General features: G+C 48.1%; 1 protein-coding gene across 2 annotated transcripts in view; it reads right to left on the bottom strand.

Moving 5' to 3' along the window:
* Positions 1–186: 186 nt before the first annotated feature.
* FBN3 (fibrillin 3) overlaps positions 187–10,004 on the bottom strand; it is a 103,257-nt gene continuing 93,439 nt past the window's right edge. For both annotated transcript variants that reach the window (XM_072600972.1, XM_072600973.1), the window contains 6 exons: positions 9,819–9,935; positions 7,288–7,416; positions 6,819–6,938; positions 5,870–6,101; positions 3,509–3,680; positions 187–1,622 (listed from right to left, as the gene is read on the bottom strand). In XM_072600972.1, the coding sequence (XP_072457073.1) occupies positions 1,284–1,622; positions 3,509–3,680; positions 5,870–6,101; positions 6,819–6,938; positions 7,288–7,416; positions 9,819–9,935 (1,109 nt within the window). In that variant the 3' untranslated portion in view covers positions 187–1,283. The remainder of the gene's footprint in view (positions 1,623–3,508; positions 3,681–5,869; positions 6,102–6,818; positions 6,939–7,287; positions 7,417–9,818; positions 9,936–10,004) is intronic.

Below are 10,004 nucleotides of genomic sequence, written 5' to 3'. Positions count from 1 at the left end.
AAGTGGTCTCCATGTCTCCACTTAACCACCTGTAGTGATGGGGAACTAACTCTTTTCCTCCTGAGTCAGCCAACATCATTATTGGGCTTTGGATGGGAGACAAGAAATGTGGCAGGTAGTGGAATGATGAGGGCAGGGTACACAGAGTGAGATCAAAGGCTTCACCAAGAACTCACAAGTGGACAGACTTAACCCAAAATAATTTTATTGTTGCCATTTCTTTTAATACAAAACAGGGTCCCCAGAGCCCTGCCCCAGCCTTCCTAGCAGGGGAGGGGTAGGGTGGGGGGTGGGAGATGGGGATGGGGACACACATGCCCCCAAATCTGGCTTCTTTCGCCAATAGCCTGATGCCCCGATCCCTACCCCCAGCTGCCTTGAGGAGCTCCCAGGACTGGCATTCACATGAAGCTCCTTTGGTCTGAATAAAGCTCCCTCAGAAACCGGCCCCTGACCCTCTGACCCCCTGGGGCCGGCCTCAGTGCGATACAGACATTTTTCAAGTCTGAGAATAAACCAAGATACAGTAAACACAGGTTGGATAAGGATGAAGGGACAAACTGGTGAAAGACCCTTGGGAAGAGAGGGGACAGCGCAGGTGTGTGTACCTCTGAGGGAGGGCAGTGATGCTTGGAAATTGGGGGCTGCCTTTTGGAACTCCCAGATCTCATGGCTGATGTCCAGTGGTGGTGGTGGAGAATCAGGCCCTCAAGAATATTGGGGGAGAAGCACCGAGATAAGAAAAAAGAGGAGCCTGGGCTGAGTGGAACTCAAAGGCCTGCTCTTTCCTCCTTGCAGGAGCCTGGATCCACATTCCCAAAGAAATTTAACATGATACTCCCTCCGCTTTCCCCTTCCCATGCTCTCACAACTCCAAACCAGGCAAGGGGATAGAGGCTCCCCATAGCTATAGCCTCCAGCCTGATCCTGTCCAACAGGTAGGCAGGGTGAACCTCTCCAAAGGCCCCAAGGTAGCCTCTGCAAGGAAGAGGGAGGTCAGGTGGTTTGGGCTGCGTTGGGGTGAAGGTGGTGGCCAGCAGAGAAAGGACAGGGTAGAATAAAGGGAGTATGTGCCAGGCAGGAGAGAGGAGGAGGGAAGGGTGGGGTTAGGCTGCGCTGTGTGTAGTGGGCAAGGATGTGCTGAGGCAGGAAAGACAGTATGGAGTAAAGGGGTAGGGCAGTGCCCAAGATTCACAGGGGTATGTGCGTGTGTGTATGGAGAAGGAGGGGGCACGGATAATGTGGGCAGGGACAGGGCAGGGCCGGGGCACAGGTCCTCCAGGCTAGTAGAGCAGAAGCTGCAGCTTTAGCCTCAGAGCTTGGCCTCCCTCCCCAGCCTGCTCTCCCAGCTCATCCCCCGGCGGCCTGGGCACACTCATGACCTCCAGCTGGTAGGCACCAGGGCCAGGCTTCTTTCGACCCAGACGCAGGTAGCTGAGGCCCTCTTTGTGTTGCATGCGAAAGAAGCCTCCCTCGTTGCCATGAGCAATAATATACAGCACTCGGTTCTCCAGAGCCTCCAGTGCAGGCAGCAGCTCCAGGATGTGCTCTCTGGGGCCCAGGTTGGAAAGGTTCAAAGCCATGGCCAACGGGGCCTCTGTGTCCACACTGGCCAGGCTCATCTGAGGGGGGAAAGAGAAGCCAAGGTGGTCAGAGCACAGGTCCTGAGGATCCCACAGAGACTGGGTCCCAGTCCTAGCTGTCTGAGTCGGAGGCAAGTCTCCCTCCTGTCGGATCTCAGTTTTCTCTTCTGTGAAGAGCTGTTGTGAACATGCTTCCTACATTTTAAATCATTATAAGAATAGGAACTATTATCATTAACAACAGATGGTCGTAGTGGTCACAGCAGCGGCAGCAGTAATAGTGGTCATTAAAGCGCTCTCAGCCAGGGGAAAGTGTGCTGGACTTGTTGCTACTTAGGAGCTGTCAGACAATGGGAAGTCACCTGCCCTCTCGGCCTCAGTTTCCTCTTCTGTAAAATGGTGACCATGCAGTCCCACGACACAATGGTTGGTCCCTATGCCTTTGCCAGCATGTCCTGAATGCTCTCTCTCCCCATCTCTGCCTTGTAGAATGTCTAGCTTTCTTCAAAATGCCACCTCCCATGTGCCAGATTCCCTTGTGTTTGCTTTGTATCTCTTTATAAATAGACAGGTTATTTCCTTCAATAGAAGGTAAACTCCTTGAAGGCAGCAATATTTTGTTTTTATCTATGATTCTCAGGGCTTAAGACATGGCAGATGCTTCATAAGTGTGTGTTGATGGATTGAAAATTGTAAGTTTTAAAGTGAGACTTCCCACTGTTGTTAACCACATAGGATAATTACAAGTCTTCAGACCCTCTAGATACGAGGGTTATTATTAACAGACTGAGGAATACAAAGGCAAGGGCCAAACTTTAATTATGTTTAATTATTATGCATCATTTTGCCAAGCTTAATTATGCTCCCCTGAGTGCTAGTGACAGGGCTCTTCTGCACACAGTTGGCACTAAATAAATGTCCATCCGACTTGAATTTCAATTTAGGGAATCAGACTCTGAACCACATAGACCCCACCAGTGCTGACACCCCAAGAGGATGAGCTAGAAACAACCTTTGGACTGGTTTCTTCTACTCCTTTGAACTACAACCAATAGTCTGTTTCCCCAAATTAGAGTTTGTAAAGGTGTCTGGTGTCTTTGAGGGGTGTTTCTGCCCAGGACGTGGATTTCAACATTAACCCAAAAAGTAAAACATTAAGCAGGTGATACAAGGTGGGTGCTAGGTAGGATCATAGCATTTGAAGGGCATCAGGTCCAGAACTGAGAGCCAGAGATGGGGTGATTTGTCCAAGGTCACACAGGCAGTGAGTGGGAGACCCAGTACTTGAATCCAGCTCCTGTGACTTCTGCAGGGAGCTCTTTCTACTACAGCAGGATGCCCCAGGCATTTTACATATCAAAACTTTCTGAGATGGAAGAGACATTGCCCTGGGCCCATGGGCTAGGGATCCTCCGGCCTGGGGAAAGATGTGACACAGCTCCTTAGGGGGTCACTTTGGATACTTCAGTCTTTTTTTAAAGTCTGGGGAAACTGAGGGTAGGAATTTGTGGGAGTTTTTGGCCTTTCTGTGTGTCTCCAGGGCTCAGCATAATACATGACACATAGTAAGTGCTGAATAAATATTTTCTGACAGGACCTTGAGACTATAAGTTGCAGAGTTCGTGCTAAACTGCATTGGTAAGAGAGGGAGGGAATAAGCATTTATATAGTGCCTACTATGTGCTAAGCACTTTACAATTAATATCTCATTTGATCCTTACAACAGTCCTGGGAAATATTTTTACAGTTAAGGGAACTGAGTCAGACGGAGGTTAAGTGACTTGCCCAGGGTCACACAGCTAGTAAGTGCCTAAGCTGGATTTGAACTCAAGTCTTCCTGACTCCAGGCCTAGTGCTCTATCTACTGTACCATTTAGCAGCCTACGGGAAATAGAGAAATCACAGGTCCAATCCCTCCCTCCCACCTGGTGCCTCTGGGTCCCATTGGTGTGTCGTCGTTGCCGGCTTCTCTGGGAATAGCCATTTATCTTGCACTCATAGCAGGTGTCAGGAGAGAGCAGGTTCTCTTCATCTTCCTCCTCAGCAAGGGTTGGCAGATAGGAATTCTTGTCAAAGCCAAGTCCTGAGATACAGTGCCTGGGACCAGAAGAGGCAGCTGGGTCAAAGGAGCCTCCAGGCTCTAGAGAAGCCACCCCCTATCCAGCCCAGATGCCACTAGTACAGGCCATCTTCGGGCACATTCAAATTACCCCTTTCCCCTGCCACCCCCATGCTCTACAATCCAGCCACATCGACCACCCAGCTGTTCTTTGTACATAATCTCCATGGTTTGGCATTGGCTGTCCCTCACCCTCCTCACCTCCAACTCCAGGCTTCTCTGAGAAATCAGCACAAATCCTGTCTTCTGCTGGAGGCCTTTGCTGGGCCCCCAGCTGCTGGTCCCTGCCCCTCTGACATTACCTTCCATCCATTCTGTATATATCTTGTATGTATATAGCTTTTTTTTTGGAGGCATTTGGGGTTAAGTGACTTGCCCAGGCTCCCACAGCTAGTAAATGTATGGGGTTGTAATTGGACTGACTCCAGGGCTGGTGCTCTATCCACTGCACCACCTACTTGCCCCTTTATATAGCTTTTTACATGTTGTCTCCTGCATCAGAATATAAGCTCTTCGGGAACTAAGATTTTCCCCTCCTTTATCTGTACCCCAAGACTTCACGCAGTGTCTTATATATAATAAACCCTTAATAAATGCTTTTTGACCAATGTGTGAATTGGAAACTCACAGAGCCTGTCCAGAAAGGGAAGGGGGAGAAAGGCTGATGACGGGAACACAGAGAAGGGGCTTCTCCTGGCAATGTTGAAGGAAGCCCCCCATGCAAACAAAGCTCATGGCCCTGGGTGGGGAGGGCTGTGTACATGTATGAGCATGTGTGTGGGTAAGTGCACAGCCCTATCTGTGGCTACGTGTGCATGTGCACACATGGGGTGGATGCTGGTCATCACCTGCACAAATCTAGAATCATAGAACTTCAGGATCTCAGAGCTGGAAGGAACCTCAGGGGTCAGCTAATCCAACCCTTTCTACAGCATCACCAAATGGTCATCCAGCCTGTAGAGTAGGAAACAGAATTCTGAGTCTGGAGTCAGTTCAGTTTCTGACCGTAACATTTATTAGCTGTGTGACCATGAGCAAACCACTTAACCTCTCTGAGGGTCAGTTTGTTTATCTATTAAATGAAGGGGGTGGACCAGACGGCTTTGAAGGTCCCTTCCCGATATACATCCATGATGGTGGTGATGGTAACTAGCGTTTTTTTGTTTTTGTTTTTTGTAACTAGCATTTCAATAGAAATAAAAATAATTTTAAAAAAGTACAATCATGCTTTTAGGTTAGCAAAATGTTACCATCCTATGACTCCTCCAGGGAGTCAAGTACACATTTGGACAGCTCTAGTGGCTAGGACGAGGTAGATCTAGCCAGAGGACAGTTTGCTTAAAGAAGATTTAGGGGTCTTAGTGGACCCTATGCCCAATGGTAGGACAAGGCACATAAGATCTTAGGTCTCTATAAAAGGGAGATAGTGTTTTGGAGATGGTAACATGACATACTTTACTCTGGTCACACGCCATCTGGACTCCTGTGTGTGGTTCTGAGGACACATCTTAGGAAGAATATTACCAAGTGGGAGAGCACCCATAGCAATGAGAATGGAATGGTGAAGGTTTTGAGTTCACAAGAATTAGTAAAAGAAACAGGAAATGAAGAGATAGGAGAAGACAAGACTCTCAATCTGAGGTCTATGTATGTGTGTGTGTATACACACATACATGTATATAGACATACATGTATATATTTTATAAAGATATTTTAATATAATTATTTTCCTTAATAATCCTATGAATCTTATTTGATGTATTTAAAAATTGCTTTTGAGAAGAGATCTATAGGCTTCAGTAGACTCACTGCCCAAAGGGTCTAGGACACAAAAAAAGCTTCAGGGCCCCTGGCTAAGCGGGATATTGTATTTCTCTTCAAGCATATGAAAGAGGAACTGTATTATTTTCTCCTTGGATCTAGAGGCCAGGACTGGGAGTGGTTGGTAGAAATTGTAGTGGGAGAGTTTGGGCTCAGCATTATGAAAACTTTCCTAATGATAAAGGCTACCCCAAAGTGGAGGGGGCTCTAGGTAGAGGCCAGATAAAGAGTCCTCATATGGGGTGGATGGGATTAAATGACTCTCATAGCTTTTCTCTGGGTCTGTGTGGGAGGGCCCGTATGGGTTTGTGCAGACATACATGTTGGAGGAGAGAAGGCTACTCACCCTTGCCCTGCACGGAAGTAGCCCCCCGGGCAGCCACACAGGTAGCCCCCATTGGTGTTGGAGCAGCCATAGCTGCATGGGTTGCCCCCCACAGAGCACTCATCCACATCCCGGCAGCCTCCAAAGGTCTGGTCAAAGTCGTAGCCGGAAGGGCAGAGACACTTGAAGCTGCCCAGAGTGTTGTAGCAGGAGGCTGAGCCGCAGGCAGTGGGGCTGGAGCACTCATTGTCATCTGGAAGGAGGAGGCAGAGTTTGGGACCAAGGTGTGTCTCAGGGCCCAGGACAGGGATAGGGCAGGGGCTATCCAACCTGGATGGACTCTGGGCAAAGAAATCAGTCCCAGTGGAAGGCAGGGTCCAGGAAGATGAGGACAGAGTAAAGGCCATTAGGAAACCATGGGTAGTCTCAGAGAAAAAAGTTTCACCAGAGCTATAACCAACAGTTTTGGTGCCTGGGGCAACCTTTTTGAAACTTGCCTGAGAAAAGCATCATGAAATATATTGCCCTGGAGGAGAGGGAGATTGACTCCAGGATACCATCTTGTAGTGGGAAGAGACCTGGGGAACACTCAAGGCTAAGGGATGAGGCTGTGGCCTGGGTCAGGTAGGGCATGCAGCAGGAGGCAGGGAAGGGAGAGTTTGCCTGTGTGGAAATGTCAAGGGATGAAGTGTGCCAATGGTAGCTTCCGATTTTAACCATCTATTCTTGGTAGCTGTGTACTAATTTCAGTTGTTTCTATATTAGTAAAGGAGGGCAAATGCCATCAGCACCTCCACATTTTGCTGCTCTGGGTCAAAGCCTCCACTCCCTAGTTATGGTTTTGAACTTCAGTTCTGGAATATTAGAGGGTTTGACTTTATGGAGTAATCCCTGAGATCCCTTGAAGGTTCTAAATTATAACATCCCAGAGTGTTTCCTCTTCCCAGGACCCAGGGGATGGGGCACTTACCCACACACTGGTCCCATTGGGAGTGCGGGGTGAAACCATTGGGGCAGCCACAGCGGTAGCTGCCCACCATGTTCCGACAGCCATGCTGGCAATGGTGACTCCCATCACATTCATCTATATCTGTAAGAGAATCGTCCCTGCCCCATTCAGCCTAAGGCCCTCCTTCCCAGCAGGCCCACATTCTGCCATCAGAGGACTTTCTCCATCCCTGTCAGGGCCTGCTAGTGAAAGACAGAGACTCCTGAGCCCCCAACTACAAAGCTGAGTTGGAAATATGGAATTTTGCATACTATTCACATTTCACAGAATGTCCAAACATTCAGAAAGTCTTCTTTCTCTAGGAACAAAAATTCCCTTTTCCCCTAACCCCCAGCCCTTCTCAAGTCTCAATTTGCCCCTCCCTGTTCTCCAGTTCCCTGACTGGGACCCCAGGTCCTGATCCCCTTGCAAGGACCTGGTTCCTCTCTACCTTCACAGCTGAGGCCTGTGCTGTCCAGGGAGAATCCTCGTTGGCACTGACAGTTGTAACTGCCCGGGGTGTTTTCACACTGTCCTTGGGCCCCGCAGAGGCCTGGCTGGGTCATGCACTCATCACTGTCTGCAAGAACAGAGATTTGAAAGCATTCCTGAAGGGCCAAGATGGGGGTCTGGGGATGCCAAGAGCACCACGGAGGTGGTCCAGAGTGATGGCCCTGTGTCTATGACCAGGCAATGGGGGAAGCAGTCAGGGTCTCCTCTCTGTGTCTTATAGTGGATGTACCAAGTGTGGGAGGGAGGGGAGAGCCACATGTGGCCTTCCCCTTCCCCTTATGGAGGACCATAGCTTGGAGGTCCAGAGTGGAGGTTCTCCCCCACCTCCAGCCTCCATACCCTGTACCCTCTGGCTTAAGGAGCTAGAAATAATGAAGTTCAGGACCTGTTGCTATCCATGCCCTCATGGTGAGCTCTCCTCATCCAAATCTCTTGCATCCACACCTTCCGCTTGACTCACTTAGCCACCAACCTAGATCATGGCCTCATCTGCTCTCATCTTGACTATTAGAAAGCTTCTAAACCTAGCCTTTCTTCACATAGCTGCCAAATTAACCTTCCTAATGACTGGCTCTAACTATGTAACTCCACTCCTCAAAAATCTTCACTGGCTTCCTGTTATCATCGGGACAAAATGTAAATTCCACAGTTTGGCATTCAAGGCCCCACTACAATCTGGGATAAACCAACCTCATCTCACACTACTCCCGTTCATGATGTCTCTATTCTGGTCAAACTGAACCATTCTTTGTTTCCTGATCTAATCCAGTCATAGCCTCGCCTATGTTCCACAAGCCTGGAATGCACCCCATCCTCATCTCCACTTTGGGAAAATTTCTTCTTCTTCCAAGGCCTATTTCAGTAGTTATCTCCCTGATGAAGGAATCTCTGATTCTCCCTCTAGCTGTAAGTGCTTTCTCCCTCTAAAACTTTCCTAGAGCCCTTAGTCTCCATCTTGTCTTTGTCTCTATGACAGCCTGCTTTGCATTATATTTATAAATATAAAAGCTGTAACTTCCCTAATAGATTGTAAGCTGTTTGAAGGCAAGAACTATGCCATCTTTCTAACTCTGTATTCCTGGAGTACAGCATAGGGCCCTGCTCATAGCAGGCACTTGATTATCTACCTGTCTTTGTCTATCTGTCTATCTATATCTTTGTATATCTTTCTTTCTATCAATCTACCTGTCTAATCTGTCTATCCATCATCTATCTATTCATCCATCCATCCATTCATCCATCATTCTATTTATCTATCATTCTATCTAAATATACATATACACTAAATTAAATCAAATCTAGATAACTAGATATATCTGTCTCTATATAGCTAGAGCTAGAAGGGACCTCACAGATCATCTAGTCTACCCCCTCATTTTACAGATGAGGAAACAGAAGCTCACAGTGGCTTGCCCAATGTCACACTGGTGACTCCAAATTCCATGCTCTTGCCGTTGTACCATGCTGTCTCCCCACAAATGTTTGCGGGAAGAGTAGCAGTTGTGGCTGTAGGGGACAAGGCTTCACATACTGACTCTGCCCTTTGCTTCCCGTAGGACCTCAGGCCTCCTTTGGGCCTCCTCTGGGAAATGAGGGGTGCTAGGCTAGATGGTCTCTAAAGTCCCTTCTTATTCTAAATTGTGCATGGCATATTACTGTGATTCTCATTCAGAGACTCCAAAGACTAATCTCCCTCTGGGACCAAAAGTGGAGGAATCTCATGGAAGTTTACAGTCTAACCTCTTCCCTTCCACCCTACGCAGCTCCTCATCTGAAGACCATGGGTCCTTTCCTCCTGACTTCTCTTCTCTGGTCTCCAGTTCTCACAAACCCCCATGTTCCTGCCAGGCTGCCTGGGCCTTGACCTTAACTCTACATTCTCGTGGTTTCTATTTGGTTATCTGATCTCTGACCCATGGATGCCTTGGGTACTCTGCTGCTCTATTGCTGGTGGCCTCCCTTCTCCTACACTAAATTATCATTTATTTTTGGTTGTTGGGAAGGGGAGGACTGGGATCTCTGATTTCATCAGCACAAGGCACTACTGGCGAGTGACCCCCACTCTCCATGCAGATGAGCCCTTGCTCTGACACTGGAAGGTCTTTAGGGGTTGCCTGGGTACATTGGTGTACAATGTCTTCCCCACTCTGTTTTTACCTTTTACTTTCTTTGGACACATCATATATATGCTTATATATGTATATATATTGTTCCCCAACAGAATGCAATTCTGAGGGCAAGGACAGTTTTGTTTTCTTTTTTTGTATCCCCAGTGCCTAGAGCTATGATTGGTGTGGAGTTGGTATGTTGATTAAATGATAGATTGGTCAGCTGGGCTTGACCTGTTTGAATGACAAAGCTCTGAGGGGGAACCAGGCCCAGAGGGTACTGGGGCACTGAATTCCATCCCTCCCTTATCCCTTCTCCCCACTCCTCGGAGCCTCCCATCCAGGGTGATGAGGCACTCACCGAGGCAAGACTGGTGATGCTGGGTGAAGCCAGGGGGACACTTGCAGGTGAAGCTCCCCACAGTGTTGATGCAAAGGAATTGACAATTGTGTTGTTTGCTGGCACATTCATCAAGATCTAACAAAAATCGTAATAATGAGAATAACCACAGGAAATCTCAAAGTGTTACACAAACACACCCCATAT

This window comes from Notamacropus eugenii, chromosome 4 (genome assembly GCF_028372415.1).
Source record: "Notamacropus eugenii isolate mMacEug1 chromosome 4, mMacEug1.pri_v2, whole genome shotgun sequence".
Classification (NCBI taxonomy): Eukaryota; Metazoa; Chordata; class Mammalia; order Diprotodontia; family Macropodidae; genus Notamacropus; species Notamacropus eugenii.
This window is presented reverse-complemented; position numbering and strand designations above follow the sequence as displayed.